Below are 18,792 nucleotides of genomic sequence, written 5' to 3' on the forward strand. Positions count from 1 at the left end.
GGGTGGTGCTCTGCAGGGCCCTGATGCGGGGCGAGCGCAGGCGGTGTGCATGTAGACATTCGGGGCCTGGAAAAGACCTTGAGACAGTTCTTGGTCTGGATCCCAAGCCATTGAGTGTATACATTCTCATTACTGTATTTGCCTAGAACTTAGAAAGTGAAAATTGTTAGTAAATGAACACCCTAATTTTACCATGTTGGTCAGTTCAGTCTAGTTTTTGGTGACCCTTTGGTAAAGCAGTTTATATCGGTTGGTTCCAGTTGGAATGCATGAATTCCTGTTACATTTGGACTAACAAGACAGGCATCTGACTATCTCTTCAGGTACTAGTTACCCTGCAGGAATCATTGCCCCTGGTCACTGCATTACCTGCAAAGGTGAAATGTTTTCCTATTGCCATTTCCGTTTCATTCTGTTTTGTGTTCCTCATCTGCGTGTTCATACCTGGAACCACTCAGATGCCCACGCACGTGGCACAGGTGTGTGTACTCGACAGTGAGCCCTTTGCTGCACTGGGTGTTCTGAACACCTGAGAAGCTTGGGGGCAGGTCGCAGATGTGTGAGCAGGTGGCCTGGCCACGCCCACGGGACCAGGGGTTGGCATTCATGCCTTGCCTAAAGCCATTCAGACCCTAAAAACGTTAAACATTGCCTCTTTTCTTCCTGAAAGTTGACACTTAGTCAATTTTTTGTCAGGTCTTTCTTCCTAGAAATGCTCTTCTTCTGAAAAGCTGGGTTCACCTCAGAAACATGCAGATGTTTAGAATAAAGCCTCTAAAAATTGCTTTGAGATGAGCATAACCTAGAGCATGCTGAACTACAGGGCACACTGTAGCCACACGGTTACCTGTGCAGCCAGGTTCAGAGGGCACACACGCGAGCGAGGTAGGCAGCCCTCAGGCACCTACGCCAAGGAGAAGACATGCAGCAGGAGGCCCAAAGGAGAGGTGGGCTGTGCTCAGCGTGGATCCGATTTCATCCTTAACCTGCTCTCACTTGAGCTGTAACAGATCTTCTCTACATTTTACTTCTGTAGAGATAATCTTCCAGTTGGTATAAGTTTCTGGGAAATCTTGGCCTTTCAAGTTAAGTGAGCCCCACGAGAGCATTGCTTCCAGTCCAAGTAGCCCACCATTCAACTAAAAATGCCTGTGTTCTACCTAATACAAACTCATTTCCCCTTTCTGTTCCTTGTCTGTTTCAGCCAAGGAACTGGATGTTACAGAATGGCTCCTAGCAGGTTGACTAAGAGTGTTTCAATAAAAGTATATCACTGCCTTTCTCCTAAGACTCCTGCCTTTCTCTTTGGCTTATAAGTTTTACTTGGGTATTATTTTGCTGAGTTTACTTACTTTCTTGAAGTCAGGGAATGTGATAAGAATCTCATATTAAATACCATGCTTTTACATACTGATCTAAAAATATAAGGTGTTTTAGTAAGTTAATTTTCAGATAACTGAAGCCCCCTCCCTTTTAAAAATATAAGGAGTTTCAGTTAAGTTAATTTTCAGATAACTGAAGCCCCCTCCCTTTTTTGTTAAACTGTTTTTTTAATGGAAATCTTTGTGAAATTTTTTACGTAAGTTGTACAGAGTTGAGAGAGTGGCTTTTGTTTTCTTTTACTTTCTCCTTTATGACTTAGATCACAGACTCTGCTGCGATAACACAAAACTTGTCTGGAGGTGAATAAGTTTAATGTCGAGACTCGGGCTCTTGTGCATCTGTCACTTTGCTGTGTCCCACTGGTCTCTGTCGGCTTCCGGGGGTCTGGGTGTCGTACACACGCAGCTCTTACCGGCGTGTTTGACCGTGGCCGGGAGCAGCCCTGAGGTTTCGTCTTTTCAGCTCTGCTCTCATGGTTGAAGTTGCCTGACAGATGACCTTTGATAGGTGACCAAGTCGGCGGGGTTGGATTGGCCATCCGTTTCTCCAGACAGGTGTGGACCTCCGAAGACTAGGGAGCGAGTGTTTGCGTCACTCACCTGCGGTATTTCTGAGCCCCTCCTGCCCAGCCACCCCAGGGCGACTCCACGGTGTTCTTCTCTTTCAGAGGAGTCAGACTCAGTCTCCAACACCGCCCAGGCCGCCCTCCCCGAGCTTTGAATTAGGCCTCTCCAGCTTCCCCCCACTGCCTGGGGCGGCGGGGCATTTGAAGACGGAGGACTTGTTTGAGAACAGGCTGTCTGGCTTGCTCACAGGATCGTCCAAAGAAAGGGTAAGCTATCCCAAGCCTGATGCTCACTCAGCGCTGGCGTTCTGCTCTTTTCATGTGTGCTTTTTTCACATGCGGAAGAGTATGCGGATAAGCGATTGCAGAGGCCATACAGGTTTCGAGCGGTAGGGTCAGAGGTGGAGCCCTGTGCTGGTGTACTGCACAGACCCTCACCCAGAAACTCAGGTTGCGTTTTTATTCTTGCTATTCACGACCTGCTTTTATTTTACAAGTCAGCAGAATAAAAAAGAAAAATCTGAATTATACCAGAAGTAACATGTTTTTAATAATCTACCTGAATAACCAGAAGCCCAGAGCAACTTTACTATAATACGGGTGGCTGTCGGCTAGCTCTGTGGTGTTCACGCCTCTGCAGTGATTACATCCCGGGAATCAGCGAGTGCTGCAAGAGCCCAGGGGCTCCCCGTGGCCCTGCTGCAGTCGACAAGCAGACCAGGGCAGAGGTGGCCGGAATGCCTCGTCCAGCGCCTGCTGAGTTCTCAGCCTGGCGCTCCATCACGGCCACCCCTGTGTCTTTCTCCAGTGGGAACCCACCCACCAGCACCCCGCCTACTGCCCGAAGACCTAAGGAGTCAGAACCCCTGGCCTCTGGGTTGGGGAAGGCACTGCCCTGCAGACCGTGTCCAGACCGTCTTCACCTGCGGAGCCCCCACAGAGCCCCTCAGTACCAGGCGGGGTCACGGTGGGATTTATGAAGCCAGGTCTTTAGTTGTCTTCATACTAGTGTGTGGTTACTGCTCCCATTTTTAGCCTTCAAGGTTGAGAGGATTCCAAGACCCTGTATTTTGGACAGAGAAGCACTTATTAAATGTGACGTGTCTTGTGCGTTATTGTAAGTCTTAAATTCTGAGTTATCAGTGCCCCATGGAATGATGTTAGAGAATCCTTGCAGCTCAGAGACCCTGAGTCCTGGCTTCACCCTGACCTTAGTCCCCTTGGGGGTGGGCAGGGGAGCAGAACAAGCAGGCCTCCACCCCATTTCAAAATCAGTATTTTGTTTCTGTTTTTTTTTTAATTTTTACTATTTTTACATTGCGAGTTTGTGTAAAATTTATTTTGAAGAGAGAATTGCTACTTTTAAGAAGTCTGAGCCCAATTCCAGGTGGAAGAGACTGTGTCCCTGCTTCTTGGTGGAGTGCTTGGCAGCTCTGCGGGGCCCTGGGAGGCCTCGGATGGAAGGGGGGGCGGTCTCGGGCGTGCTCTGGACGTGAGGGAGCTTTTACAAGAAGGAGGCGTTTTCCATGCCTATGTTTCCACCAGCCTTGAGCACAAAATCGTGAGAGGTGATGGTTCTCAGGGGCCCCGTGTCTCCATCACCACCACCCCCGCCCCATGGTGGGGGGCAGTGCTATTCCTTCCATCTCACTCCCTCCAGAACCTCTCACTTCTAAACTTTTTATCTGCTTTGAAAAGTGAGATTTTGAGAAAACGCTTGTTTGCAGTTAGTCTCCCTTACAGTTCTTTATTTGCTGCCTTTTTTTTGTTAATTAACAGAAGGCTACATGTGTGAGTGGTTACTGCCCGTGGGGCTGGCATTCTCCAGGTGTTTGCCCTAAACAGACTAAGCCTCAGTTTCCTTCCCTGTTAAATCAGGAGAGTTAACACACTGCTTTCAGGGGCTGCTGGTGAATTCAGGTGGAAACTGATGTCAGCACCTGCACTCCTCAGGGCACTCAGGTTTATTGGGATGGAGCTGTAACCTTATTGGTTTTCCCTGTAAAAAAGGGTGAGCCATACTGGATTGTGCTGGGAACTTACATTCACAGATCACGTGCCAGGCAGTGCTGGGCCCTGGGGTGTCAGATGGGTGGAGGTTTCAGTACCTGTTCAGGTGGGAAAGCAGGCTTGCAGGCAATCGTGCTCATGCACAGAGGGAGGCCTCAGATTGGTGAGACGTCTGCCAAGAGGAAGGGGAGACCGGGGGCTGCTTCCCGGCCACAGTGTGTCCAGCTGTGCTCTGGGCTGGCCCACCCGTGCTCCCGGGAGGACAGCGAAGCCGGTACCATCGTTGTGTGTTTAAGATCATTGAGAAAGATCTGACGGACGTGCCTCTACGCGGTGATAAACTGTTTTTGATGGTTTCAGAGCCTGAATGCAGACGCAAGCACGAACACTCTACCCGCGGTGCCCCCCCGAGAGCCCTCAGTGCCCTGTGCCGTGTCCGCAGCCTGCGAGCGTGCCCCCTCCCCTGCCCACCCGCCCGAGTAAGTCCGCCTGCACCTGATGCCCGCGCCCCGTGCTGTGCTCACTGCGGGGCTGCCCCCGGGGCCCAGATGTTCATGTGTCTGCCTGCTGGCGTCTTTCCAGGGATCCCAAGGTGGTGGAGAAGCAGAAGGAGACCCCGAGTGTGGACAGACCTCCTCCCACCCTGAGCACGACTGCGAGTAAATCGGTGCAGGTGGACGGCGCCATCTCGGTATGTCGGGGGCGAGGATGCGGAGGGGCTCCGTGGAGCAGTGGCCGCCTGTGTGCACACCACGCTTTCTGTGCAGGGTACCCTGGGCATTTGCTAATGATTGTAACTAACCGATCTGGCTGTTCGTCGTCCCTGCAGCCATGGGTCATCTTGTTCAGGGTCAGTAGAGTGAGGCTGTCGCCCAAGGAGCCACAGCTTCCAGTTCCTGTCCCCCTAGGACTTAGGGTGGTCCAAGTGCGGGTCAGAGGGACGCCCACCTCCCACCCCGCCCGCGCCCCGCCCGGGTCCACGCAGGCCTACCGACAGCTCCTCTTCCTCTCTCCTCCCCTGGGCGCTCAGTCCAGCTTTTTAAATTCTGATTTGCGTTGTCCCCAGTTTGATCTTGGGTGGGCCTTTATAGTTTAGATTTGGGAGTTAAACCCTTATTGTCTGCTAGGTTGAATCTTTAAAGAAAACTTTTTTATAGGTTAAAATTATTTTTAAGTTACAAATGGTTGATGGAGGTGACACACTTCTAAATGTCCTCATCTGTCATTTAGCCTTCATGCTTCCACTTACCTGAAAACCCTACTTTTTTGTTGTTGTTACCTCTGACTTTCCTGCAACCACACCTCCAGCTCTCTGTAGTTCGCAGTGTGTACAAATGCTTTGCAGAGATAGCTGTTGAAGGTCACCCATAAGTGACAGTCGAACCTCTTCCTGGGTCCAGGAGGCCTGCTCTGTGCCGAGGCAGATTGTCTGGCAGGGAGAGCAGATGCTGCTTCTGTGTTTTTCTAGGGTGTCTGCTGTCTGCCACCTTTCAGGCTCGTATGTGGCTCAGAAGTGACTACGGGCCAGAGGCTGGAAAGAGTTCAGTCGGCACTTTTCATCTCCATGCCTTTTCTAGTTTTAACCATTTTTACAAGATATTTCTAGAGTATCTTGGAGGGAAAGTTGTGCTGCAGGGGAACCTCAGTTGTTGAAATGTAGGAATTCTTTATTTAAAATAATTTTGAACATGGTTACAGTTGAAACCTTTTTTTACCTCTACCTTGAGTGAACCTTATTTTCGCATGTTGTCATATAATCCCAGAGCTGTGTCTGTTTCCCAGGAATTGCGAAAACCCAGCTACGCAGAGATTTGTCAGAGGACGAATAGAGAGCCGCCATCTTCCCCGTTGCAGCCCCAGAAAGAACAAAAGCCAAACACTGTTGGTTGTGGGAAGGAAGAAAAGAAGCTCGCCGAGAGAGAGCCCCCTGCCCCCAAGTCCAGCCCAGGACCACCCAAAGACCAGAGGAGACCGCCAGGCCGCCGGCCCTCTCCCCCAGCCTCGGGGCGGCGTCTGCACAGAGAACAGAGCCCCCCGCCCAGGTCCCCTCAGTGAGCGCTGAGGTCTGGGAGGGCTTCAAGGAGCTGAGGTCGCCACAACTAAGCACTGTCCTGCTCGGGGTGTGAGTGAGCCGCTGGTTAGGAGCTTGCAGTGTAGATGAGGCCCACAAGGTGCCTGCAAGTTATTTTTCTTCTGAGTCGGATTTCCCCCCTCTTGAAAAAAATCTATTTTTCAGGATTTAATTAATATAAACCTTATTTTAGGTTGGTGCTTAACTGGAGGTGATGCATAAGTCTGATTTTTTTCAGGATAGAAAATGCATTTATCCTAACAAATTGATATTTTTTATTAAGCCTCCATGTGGCTATGAATGCAAGCTATATATATATATAGTGAGTTTTTCTAAATTAAGCGGAACTATGCTACTTCATTTTTTAAAATAACTGGTTAGCAAGTGTGTATCTCTGAGATGTCCAGACCGCCGGGTGAGGCTGAGGACCGTGGGATTGAGGGCACAAGGCGATGCTATGAGTGTAGCCTGGGGAAGGGACGGGGTCCAATGGCGCCACACGCTGGCCTGGGAGTTGTCCTTTCATTCAGAAGCCTAAGAAGTGGTTCTAGCATTTTTAAAGTAGAGCCCATTTTTGGTCCACTGGGCAGAGTAACCCTGCAGAGCACCGAGAGTCCTGATGTCCTGCCAGCAAGTAACCAGCTCCTCACTCCAGTCTCAAGTGGCTGTTATGTAAGATAAACTCAAAGCACATTGTGAATAGAACTTAAATGAAATATAAACTTTGTTGCCCACTGACATGTTACCACGAAATTATACCCTGATGTTTTGCTCCCGAGAGCAGGTGGGGAGGGCATGGAGCCCGGCTCCCTCGTCTGCCCCAGTCGGCCCCACCTTACCCCTCCCGGGGTGCCTTTCCGAACCTCTGCGCACAGCACACAGATCGTGGGAGAAGGTGTTTGTGGTGCCCTCTGGTGTTGGAGGATCCAAGTTCCCTCTCTCTTTACCTCCAAGACAGGGTCTGTGATCCCTTCTCTAAGTGCTGCTCTCCAAGAACACGCATGCACTAAAGCTAGCAGTTGATAATAAACATAAATTATTTTGTTTTAAAATGCCTAAATTTTTTCTTTAAGTATTCTAAGCAGCAGACATTAAAATAAGACTATTTCCTGCTAAATGTAACCATACAGTTTATTCCACAAAATGTTATTTAACAAGACTAAGGTTTTTTCTTTTTAAAAAAGAGATTATTTCCATCCAATATTTAAAGACTTGAATTTTATTTAAACTTGAAAATGACTTTGCCTTAACTTTTGTATATGACAGCTTAGAGTTCCTGAGACCGGCCTGTGTTGGCGTGAGTGGGGTCTGCTGTCACGGTGTTACTGGGTAAGCACTGTAGGAAGAGCAAGCAGTCATGTTTGTAATTTACCTGGAAGATCTTACACAGTTGATCTTTTTTCAGACTGTTGAAAAATCCTGTAAATGCAAATAGTCGATACTGTATTAAATATGTGCACTTGGGCGTGTGTGCTTCGCTTGTACAGTTGTAAATAATCAGAACATATTAAAAAGGTACCCTAAAGAGAAAAAGCTGATAAAAATTGATATATTATAAATGTTGCTATTGACCTGGATGTAGATAAACTCAATGTTGTGGTTTGAATATTATTTTAATTTGTTGAGGTTTTTTCTTTTTCTCTTATACTGGTGTGCTGAACTGATTCTGCCTCTTTGCTGCTGTGAAAGGGAGATGGAAAGTCTTACTAAAACGTTCGAATATTTTCATGCTCTTCTTAAACATATGTAAGTATGTACTAATCACAGCTAACGTTGAAAGGGTTTTTGAGGTATAATCTGGAAAGTGGAAACTGGCAGGGTCTTCAAGTGAAAGTAAAAAATAATCTTCTTAAAATTATAAATAGCTAATAGGCATGATCTGCCTGCCAGAGGAAAACAAGCCCATCTCCTTCAGAGCAGCGTCTTTATTCAAATACCTAGACACCCACACAGCGCTCATATTTGCAAATGCCTGTAAAAGGAACAGGGGAATTTATTTCTTTGTAGTTTTGAAATTGCTGACTGAAAAAATCAGAAATAATTGACCTCTTACACCCAAACCAATGAGTACTGTAGAAAGAGCTGGAAAGGCCAGCTCTGAGCCCCCGGGATCCCATGAAATGGCGGTCTCTGCCGGAGGAAGGAGCGATGCTGTCAGCACCATCCCCGAATCCCAAACCCTGTGCAGCCCAGACACTGGTTTTTAATAGTGGCAGATCCTTTCCCTGGAGGCAGGTGTGTGGGGCCAGCCGTGCTGTCCGCCATTTGTGTGACCAGGGTGGAGCTGTGCGTGCAGCTGGGATGAAGGTGACCATGACAGCAGCCGGGACCAGCCAGGTGACATGGCCGGCCGGGCACATGAGGCCTACGCTCCCGCAGCCGAGTTAAGACTTCACTCTGATGTGATTTTTATAGCATTCTTTTTAATTAAGCAAGGGCGATACGCCAAAGAGCTATATAATGTCCCCCAATCTCCACCTTTCTGATATTCGTGAGGTTTTCCACTCACAGAAAAGCACAGGGGGTGCACAGCGGGAAGCTGTGGCGCCAGCCCACGGGCAGCCCCGCCATGCACAGCCGGTGTCTGGCTTCGTCCGTGTAAAATGTAACTCTTTCCTTTCCCCTGGCAGTACCTCAAGGTACAGAGTCAGAGACACAGCATCACAAATGGCATTTTAACTTGGACAATTGTGTGATGATACTTGTCATTTGGAGAGATAAGAATGAGAACCCAGCCCCGTTTCACCAGACATGAATTCAAGAAGAGTCGTTGCTTTTTAAGAGTCCGTGTCATGATGTTTCTGATCAGGCCCTCTTGTAACTGCATCACTGGTTGTTACTAGTGGTGGCAAGAAACCTGTCAAGTTGCCACGTGGTCAGGGCCACCACGGTGCCGTGTGGAGGCCAGTTTGGGGCCTCACGGCCCTCGGGGACAGGTATGGCCCGTGTCTGCATCTGCGTCCGCGGGGAGCGGCGGACAATCGGCCTGAAGGAGCGGCCACGGCACCAGCTCGCAGGAGGGCAGTGACGCGGACGCCTCGCCAGGGCTTCTGTTTCTGTTCTATTTCTTTTCATTAAGACTGGAATCAAGCTTATGTGTAAACTATTGGTAATTTAAGTTTCCTTTGTGTCATTCAGTGTAAAACTGTCTAATTTGAAAAAATGTAGGTTATGAAAAATAAAGATTTAGGCACTGTTTGGGTTTTCTTTTCATTTTTTTTTTTAATTAAAATTTTCTTCAAGATGCACCTTTTTAAAAAATAGTATTTTGTTTGAACCCATCTGTGTCATGAGAATGAAATGCGGGTTCCGTCCACCCGTGTTTGGATCGTAGCCCGAGTCCTCACAGCAGGGGCACCGTGCCCAGCGGCTCAGTTGTGGGCCTCCAGGGTCGGCCCTCAAGCCAGTGTTCGTGAGGGCACAGTTTGTTAAATTTGAGGTTTACCACAGAAATAAGTATCCCTGTGTCAGGCTCTTGTTTCTTGTGTTAAAGGGCCACGTCTCAGGAGACGTCCCCATAAAATCACCGGGGGTGGAGGTGCGGCCATCCTGTTCAGATCCTAAGTGAGCCTCAGGAACGGTGATGGACTTCACGCTAAATCGGGGTGACGCCAGCAGCGGTGGTTGGGCCTCCAGCATGTGTTACGTGTGATGGCTGGTCCGCCAGCTGGTGACTGACCCACGCACCCCCTCCCCCGTGTTTCTACTGGGTTATCCTTCCCTTGTTGATGTTATCCTTCCCTTGTTGATGTGGGCTTCTTTGTCTCTGGCTGTTCATTCTTTGTTACATGTTGCAGATATTTCCTCAATCCCTACCAGTTGTCTTAACTCTATTTAGAGTAGCTTTTATCTTACAGTTTTTAATTATGTAGTAAAATTGACCCATCTTCTCCTTTATGGTTGAGTGTCTTGGTCTTGTTTATGAAGTCTCCCTCCTCCAGAGCCATGAAGACAATCTCCCTTGATGAATACATGTGTCTTCAGCCCATGTGGAATTGATTATGTGTGTGTGTGTTGTGTGTGTAGTCTAAGGTGAGAACCCAGTTTTACTTTTTGCCATGTGGAAACTTGCCTATTGAGTAGCTCATTATTCCTCCACTGATCCGTGTGCCACTCTTGTTACTTGGTGTTCCCTCCCACCTGCGCAGGCAGCTTTTTCTAGCCCCTCTAGTCTGTGCCTCTGGGCCCATTTCTCTGCGGACACCATGGAATTCCACTCACCCACCATTCTGCCTTCCTAGGAATTTCCTTCGTAGGACTCATCACAAAAATAATTCGATGTGCTCCCTGAAGGTGGGAATCAAGCCTATCTCTATCACCCTTGTATCCCCTGGTCTCAGTACACTGTCTGCAACATAGTAGATGCTCAATAAATATCTGTAAAGTTGATGAAGTATCTATTGACTGTGTGTTCTCCATGCACAGCCCTGGCCTAGGAAATTGGGGGAGAAATGGGGTGATGTGTTGATTTGCCTTTTCCAGATAACTCTTCGCAAACTCAGTGGCTTGAAATGACAAGTCATACATCGGGACTGGCAGATGTAGGCCCAGCTTGGCAGCTCTGCCAGCCCTCGACCCCTCTTGCTCCCAGGTGCGCGTCAGCCGCTCTGGGCCTGGCCGGGGACACACAGCTCATGGCCATGTGTGTCGTCCGTGGGCCAGCCGAGGCGTGTTCTCTTGTGGCCGTGGAGTGGCACAGAGCTGAGCCCCGAAGGACCCCAGATGTTTGCACCTCCCCATCCACCAAGAAGTTGCAGTCGTTGTGTTCCGTTCCTTGGCACGTGCATGTTTTTTTTACTAACGTTAAAGCCCTCTGTTTATCTAAATCACCGGGTAAAACCAGCAGACGGAGGAGCACCCCCAGCACTGAGGCAGCTGGGCCTGACGGGCCACTAGCACTTCCTGATCCGGGTGAAGTGCTGGGCCACTTAGATTGGGGTGTGGGGGGCTCTTCCCCTTTACATACTGTGTTCCCAGTCCACCATGGGTGGTGGGTGGGGGAGATATGAGGAAGATGGCACTGCAGGAGGGTTTGGGGGTTTTAACAAGACTTCCCACAGTTCTCAGAGCCCGAGCGCCATGGAGCATGGCCAGCGTGGGTGCCCAGCTCAGTGGGCCTGGTCCGTGTCTTCCATGTCGGGGCTCTGCCATCTGTGGGTCCCACTGAAGCTGAAGGAAAGGATGGTCAGCAGGACCCACCAGGTTCAGGATGGTGTTACAGAGGAGGCCGTCTGGTACCGACCAGGGGAAGGGCTGTCATGGCAGGGGAGCCACGGGGCAGGGACGCAGCCATGGGCTGGATCCCCTGCGAGGCCAGGGTCCACTGTGGTCAGACAACACGCTCTGTGTGATCTGTCCACTTACGTGTTAGGGCTTGTCTGTGACCCTGGATGTGGTCACCCTGGTGACTGTTCCACGGGTGCTTGAAAAGAACATGCACCGGGTGCAGAGCTTGCTTGAGTGTGTGTAATGTGGGTCCAATCCTGGGGGGCAAGGTGCCGTCAAGTCCACACCCTGGCTGACATTCTGCCTGGTTCTCTCAGTCACGTCCCTCACCAAAGTAACAGATTTGTCTTCCTGTGTTTCACTCTTTCTCATTCCCCTCAGTTTTTGCTTCCTGTATTTTGAAGCTGTGTTGGGTGCCTGCACTCTTAGGATGGCTGTGTCTTCTTGGGGGTGTATCCTTTAATCTCAGTAGTCTCCCTCTTGGTCCCCAGTAACTGTCTTTGCTCTCAAGTTCTCCTGTATCTGACGTTAATATACCCATTCCTGCTATTCTTTTCCTTTATGTTTGGAGATGCACCTTTTCACATCTTTACTTTCAACCTGCCTCTGCCGACATATTTAGAGTGAGTCCCTTGTAAGCAGCATATAGTTGGGTCTTGTTTTTCAATCCACTCTGCCAATCTCTGTCTGCTTACTAGTGTGTGCAGACCATTTACACGTAAAGTAACTATTGACGGGTTGGCGCCTACGCCGGCCAGTTTGTTTATTTTCCACTTGCTCCCTCGTGTTTCTTGTTCCTCTGTTTCTTTTTTTCTTGCCTTCCTGGGAGTTATAATTTGCTGATTCTTAACTCCCAGATCAGGAATTATTTAAAAAAAGACAATTCTATGCCTGAAGATGTGTTTGCCAGAGTGGGCTCTGCAGGAGGTCAGTCTCTCCTCCAGGGAATCCTCTCCTTACAGATAACTTGGGCGAGTTATGTAGTGTTGCTAAGCCTGGATCTTTATTTTTTAGTGGGACTCTCACAGTGCCTACCTCCTCTGGTTGTTATGAAGACACAGCAAACATTGAAAGTGCCATCCCCTGCACCTGAACGCATGCCCTGAGCAGCCAGGGCCCAGGAGTTTGAGAAACTGTCCCTCCGTTCTCAGAGGCTTGGGTGGTATGATTCCCAAGTCTGAGTACTGGCATGTCCCTCTGTTGGCTAAACGAGAGAGGGCACACCACGCCCCTGGCCATGGAGATTGGCCTAGGGTGGACGTGTGACCAAGTGCAGGTGAGTGAGACCCTAGGAACTCCTGTGATAACCTGAAATTCCTCCTCTGGGTGCTCTGGGCTGAGGAAGTGATGAGGGAGCTGGCGGGAGGACGATGCACAAGGGGGAGTGGAGCCTGGAGGACCCGTATCCTTGACTTCACCCTGTTCTGCCACATCGGGGTCAGTGTCTTCCTTGGACAGAGAGCAAGAATGCTGTGGGCAGACCCATTAGCATCCGGGGAGATGTGTGGCCTTTAGGAATAATGTCAGAGCTGCCAGTAAATTTCACATCTTGGCCAGAGTTGGGACCCATTTCTATTCTTGACCCAGTGAGTATCAAGGGAAATGGGCTTCCAGACCAGTTAGGTCACCCTTGGGGCTCTGGGGTGGGGCCCTGGACACACCCAAACTCTGTTAGGAAAGACGAGGTGGCAGCCAGCTGCACCCACTGTTGACACGGGAATGTACCCCAACCCCACTGCCCCTCAGACTCCAGGCTTGTGGCGTGGAGTCAATATCTGAATTCAGTCGGTATCTCAGACTTAACATGCCCAAAGTAGATCCAAAATAGGGCCCTTGTTTCCTCCACAAAACACCATCTCAACTGGTACTACCATCCACCCAGTTTATTCCAGTCAGAAAGCTGAGCCACCCTCCGTCCCCCTTTTTCTCTCTCCCAGATCTAACCCATCAACGATGCTGCCGACCCTGCCTCCACATGCTCCCCAGCCCTCTCTCGCCCTGTCCAGCCACGGTTCTCTCTTACCAGTGCCTCGTAGGGGGCCTCCTCTAGTCCCCCGATGCCCAGCTCTAGAGCCTTTCGTGGTTCCCTGGCTCAAAACCCCGTGATTGTTTCTCGGGAGACTGAATAAAGCCCGAGCACCAGTGCGGCCTCCAGGCCCCTCACCAGGAGCTGTCCACCCCCCATCTGAGCACACCGGCCACTCCGCACACCCAGCTCGCACTCAGCATCTCCTGAGCTGGGAATCTCTTCTTCCTCGTTTTTCCCGTTACTCGAGTTTCAGTTCAGATCTTGACCCCTTGCAGGGCCTGTGCTGAGCACCCTCTCCGATAGCCCCACCCGGGGCCCCCTCTTATCTGGTCCCTCTTATTTTATTCCTATTCCTGCCTTTGGCCCCAATTCCTCAGACCTTGTCTGCGTCTACACCTCTGTCTCCCCAGGGCCCGGAGCACCACCGGGTCCTGGAGGGATGGATCACAAACCCACTCACGTGTTGACTCAGCAGCCACGTAAGAAGACCTGCTTTGTCCCAATCACTGTCACCCACGGGGCCCCCCAGGCCTCTCCCTCTAACTGCCAGCTCTGCGGCACAGCTGCGGTTCGCATTTCTGTGAAAACCTCAATGCTTACATTTCAGATTTTTACTCCTTTTTTGCTTTTTGGTCCTGTACTGCGGAGCCCGCAGACCTGGGACGGGGTCGGAGTTTCGGAGAGCGCAGGGGTGACCGCGGTGGGAACGCGCCCCGCGGGGACCCCCAGACACCCCCTCCCGCCAAGTCTCCCGGAAGGAATCTTGTGGGCGCTTCAGTCGCACATCCAGAGCATCCTGAGCAGAGGGAGGAGGGGGAGCCCCCCCCGCGGCCACGAGCTTTGGGGGCGCTCTTGGCCTCTGCGCACAGGAGCCGAGGTCACAGTCCTGGGACCCGGAGATCTGACCTCCTGGGACCTCCTCGGGCCGGACACCAGCCTGTGGGGTCGCCCCCGGAAGGTGGACCAGCCCGGGCGCTGGCCTCTGCGGACCCAGCCCGCGCCGCGCGTGTCGGCGGGGGCTTCTCGGCGGGTCCGGATCGGGCTGCGGCGCAGGTGCGGAGGCGTGGGGGAGAGACTGGGGCGGGGCCGGCAGGTGCCCTCCCCTCCCGGAGGCGGTGTCGGCGTCTGGAGGAGTCAGGCGGTGTGCGGGGGGAGGGGGCGGGGGCGAGTCCTCCCCGAGAAGAGCGGGGGTCCCGGTGCCGTGAGTGTCGCGCACGGGTCGCCTCCTTCCTTCTCCTGGGCCCCTTGTCTGCGGCGGCACCCGAGGTCCTGAAACAAAATGGGCTCCGCCCGGCTGGCTGGGCGCTCGAGGTTCGACACAAAGGGCACCTTTGAAGCCCCTTTCGGGTCAGAGCCCCTAGACCGGAGTCAGGGTCGGGGTGGGGGCACTTGTGCAGACGGGGCACCTGAGCAGGATCTGGGCACCTCTGTCCGCGCCCCCCAGGATGGACACCTCGGAGCAGTGCTCGCGCCTCCGCGGCTGCGCCCCGGGAGTGTGTGTGGGTGTGTGTCGGTGAGAGTGTGTGTGAAAGAGGCAGGGGGAGGCGGCTTCTCTCAGCCTTTTTCCTACAGACCCTGCCCAGGCTTTTCACCAGCTCCATAGGCCCAGCTCAGAGCCCCAGTGGAAGTGCCACGTGAGTGCCCCCGTGTTGTTTTTTTGTGTGTTTGTGTGTGGAGTGGATGTGAACATTTATTTCTCCCAGTTCTGGAGGCTGGACGTCCAAGATCAAGGTGCCGGCGGATTCGGTGTCTGGTGAGGAGGACCCTCTTCCTGGTTCACAGATGGGGTCTTCCTGCTGTGTCCTCACCTGGAGGAAGGGCTGGGAGCAGCCCCTGTAAGCCTAGACACCAGACAGAGGCCCCCACCAGATGGGGGGGGGGCGTTGACAACCGCAAGCCCCAGGCCTGAGCTGCAGCCTTCGATCCTGTGGACCCTGAGTCTGTCTGTGTTCTGGGTTCCGACCCTCTGCTGGATGGATCCACTGCAAATACTTCTCCGGCTGTCATTTGCCTTTTCAATCCTGTGTCTCTAAGAGTAGAACTTTGCCAAACCCAAGATGACAAAGATTTCCTCCATGTTTTTCCTGGAAGTTCTACAGTTTTAGGTCTGTGACCCACTGTTTTTACTTTTTGCATATGGTGTGAGTGTGCAGTGGGTACTCCTGTGGAACCAGCATCAGTTCTTAAAAACATCTTTTTCGTGGTTTCTGTGGCACCTTTGTTGAAAGTCTGCTGTTGGGGTCTGTGTGGATCTGTTATGGACCGTTTGCGTCCCGTGGGTCCATATTTCCATCTTCACGCCCTCTTGTTTACCGTAGCTTTGAAACACATCTTGGAATCAGGTAGTGTTCGTCCTCCAACGGCATCCTTCATTTCCAAGGTTATTTCGGCTATTTGAGGCCCTTTGTGTCTCCATGTAAATTTTAGGACCAGCTTATCACTTTCTACAGAAAGCCCTGCTGGGATTTTGATTGGGATTCTGTTGGAGCTGTCAATCTCAACCATGTCAGGTCTCCTGACCCTTTACTGAATTCTTCTTGACTTTCCTCAGCGATGCTTTGTAGCTATGATGCACAGGTCCTACACGTCTCTTGTTAAGTTTCTCTCTATATATTTCATATTTTGATGCTATTGTAAATGGTATTTTTCCAGTTTCTTATTGTTCGTTGATAGCACACAAAACTACAACTGGCTTCTATATATTGAACATACGTTCCTTCAACTGTCAGAGCTGATTCAAAGCCCAGCCCCACTACTTCCTGTCGCCCATTTTGACACTTGGGACAAATGTAATCTCGCTGAGCCCTTATGAATCTGTCTTTGAACTGAACATAAGTGGCCACCCCTGCCCATTTTACAGAATCAAATAAGCCCCCTGAAAAATGGCCATGTCCCCAGAGACTGATGGATTAAATTGTGCACACACACAGCTGCGGACGCCGCCCTGCCGTGAGCAGCCTGCCCGCAGTCCTCTCCCGTATCCCTCAGGAGCCTCCCCCTCAGCCCAGCTCAGGGATTTGAATATTAAAAATATTCAGCAACACTGTTTGAAGTCTGAATAATGTGGCTTTCGCCAGTTTTCCCTCAGACTCATCCACTTTGAGGGAATGAAAGTGGAGCCAAATGAGAGCCAGTGAGGCCAAGCAGAAACACCAAAGAGAAACCACAGTTTTAGCTCAGTTTCTGAACTCCTGGGTCCCACCATCTCCCCCTCATCCCAGCCCCATCGCATCCCATTTGTGTGTTCCCCTGGAGTGCGCTGACGCACCAGAAATCCGTGAAAACACAGGCTACCACTGTGCAGAGACCCCGCTCAACAGAGCGGCCTGGAGTCTGGGCTTTGGTGCAGTTCCCTCAACAATAACCATGAAAAGAAACAGAGAGGTTTTTAGACTTTTAAAATTAAGTTTCGGGCTTCCCTGGTGGTGCAGTGGTTGAGAATCCGCCTGCCAATGCAGGGGACACGGGTTCAAGCCCTGGTCTGGGAAGATCCCACATGCCGCGGAGCAACTGGGCCCGTGAGCCACAACTACTGAGCCTGCGTGTCTGGAGCCTGTGCTCCGCAACAGGAGAGGCCGCGATGGTGAGAGGCCCGCGCACCGCGATGAAGAGTGGCCCCCGCTCGCCGCAACTAGAGAAAGCCCTCGCACAGAAACGAAGACCCAACACAACCAAAAATAAATAAATAAATAAATTTATTAAAAAAAAAAAAAAAAAAAAAAAAAAAAAAATTAAGTTTCAAATATGTAAAACATACTTCTACTTTTTCATACATATTCCGGGTGTGGATGGGCCACACCTGCCTTCCAAGGGCCGCCCCCAGGCTCCTGCCCAGCCAGCTTGAGGACCAGACCACGCATGTCTCCTCCTCCTGGGTAGGGCTGCAGAGGCCAGGCTCAGCCCGGCCCACAGCCAGCCAGCCTTGTGGAGTCAGCCAGCACCTGCTGGAGCACAGGCTCCTGGGCCTCACCCCCGAGGTCTGGCGCCGAGACCGTGGCTCCACCAAACGTGGGAATCCAGGTTTGTTGTTGTTTAGCGTGGTAGGTATTGTCCACGGTGGGTGTGTCCCCACCGAATTTGCCTGAGACGGCTGTGGAGCCTGCACACACACACGTGTGCACATGGGATGAACACAAACGCACACCCGCGAATTCCAACGCCCTCCTCAGCAGCTTCGCCTGATTTCAAGCAGCTCAACATTCTCAGACGCACCTGGGACTACTTTGAAGCACCGCCCCCACCCTGCGGAGCCTGATTTAATTGGTTCAGTGGGGCCAGATGGGTGAGGCTGCCTCCGCACCTTCTCTTTGGTCTGTGCCTGTCTGCTGACCAGGTGAGCTCAGGGCTCTGGTCGGGATGCACGCGCCTGTCCCTAGCCCTTCATCTTTCTCTTCCTACCGTGAAATGCTCACGTCCTTCTCAAAGTGGGGACCCCAGGCTGGCTCCCCTGGAACCTGTAGAAATGCAAGTTCCCCGACCTGCTGGGTAGGACCTGTGGGCAGGCCCAGCGACCTGCAGGGCCAGCCCCCCACTGCCAGACCCACGGGCCAAATGGCGACTGCTCAGGGCATAACACCTGAGCCTAGGAGCGAAGGGCATCCGGGAACACAGCTCCCAGCACCCACCGAGTGACGATGCTGGCAGGTGAGGAGCCATTTTTGGGCAAATGGTTCTTGTGGGGACTTCTCAGATGGCCCCCAGGGCAGCTGTGCACTCTGCCCCCACGGTGGGCAGGCCTCGGGGACAGGATGCCCTAGGTCGTGGGCAGCTGGAGGAGACCCAGCCCAGGTTCCCGAAATCACACCTCCCCAGAAGTGGGTGGAGGGTCCCAAGAGTCAGAAAAGAGAACACCAAAGATGGGGAGTAAAGAGGGCTGGCGTCGTGTTTGTGACTGCCGCGTGAGAAGGGGACAGGTTGTGTGCCTCTCGGGGAGAAGCACGAGGCCTCTGGTCTCCAGCCTCTTTGCTGACTCATGTCGATGCCACGGCCAACGTCGGGTGTTTCCCCGGAGGTTTACATTTCCTAAGAGGTAGAACTAAATGATTTTTAAATTATTGAGATGTAATTGACAGTTAACATTATATTAGTGTCAGGCTTACAGCATAGTGATTAGATACATGCGTGTATTGTGAAATGATCACAGTAAGTCTCGTCAACATCCATCACCTCATATTGGTTCAACTTGTATACCTTTGTGATTAGAACATGTAATACTTACTCTCTTAGTAGCTTTCAAATACACAATACAGTATTGTTAACTATTGTCACCATGCTGTACGTTACATCCCCAGGACTTAATTATTTTATTTTAACCTCCTTCACCCATTTCACCCACCCCTCACCCCCGCCTCTTACAACCACCGATCTGTTCATTGTATCTATGAACTTGGTTTTTTTGTTTTGTTTTGTTTTTAGATTCCACATATAAGTGAGATCATATGGTATTTGTCTTTCTCTGACTGACTTATTTCACTTAGTACAATGCCCTCAAGGTCCATCCATGTTGTC

The 18,792-nt window shown here is 51.2% G+C and overlaps 1 protein-coding gene across 8 annotated transcripts in view; it reads left to right on the forward strand.

Moving 5' to 3' along the window:
* Positions 1-9,227, forward strand: part of LARP4B (La ribonucleoprotein 4B) — an 83,766-nt gene extending 74,539 nt beyond the window's left edge. For 3 of the 8 annotated variants that reach the window (XM_036841455.1, XM_036841457.1, XM_036841458.1), the window contains 4 exons: positions 2,051-2,215; positions 4,319-4,437; positions 4,541-4,649; positions 5,741-9,227. In XM_036841455.1, the coding sequence (XP_036697350.1) occupies positions 2,051-2,215; positions 4,319-4,437; positions 4,541-4,649; positions 5,741-6,013 (666 nt within the window). In that variant the 3' untranslated portion in view covers positions 6,014-9,227. Of the gene's footprint in view, positions 1-2,050; positions 2,216-4,318; positions 4,438-4,540; positions 4,650-5,740 lie in introns of those variants that run through there. The other 5 variants (XR_005018583.1, XR_005018582.1, XR_005018581.1 and 2 more) reach the window with 5 other exon arrangements.
* Positions 9,228-18,792: the final 9,565 nt, after the last annotated feature.

Source organism: Balaenoptera musculus, chromosome 2 (genome assembly GCF_009873245.2).
Source record: "Balaenoptera musculus isolate JJ_BM4_2016_0621 chromosome 2, mBalMus1.pri.v3, whole genome shotgun sequence".
NCBI lineage: Eukaryota > Metazoa > Chordata > Mammalia > Artiodactyla > Balaenopteridae > Balaenoptera > Balaenoptera musculus.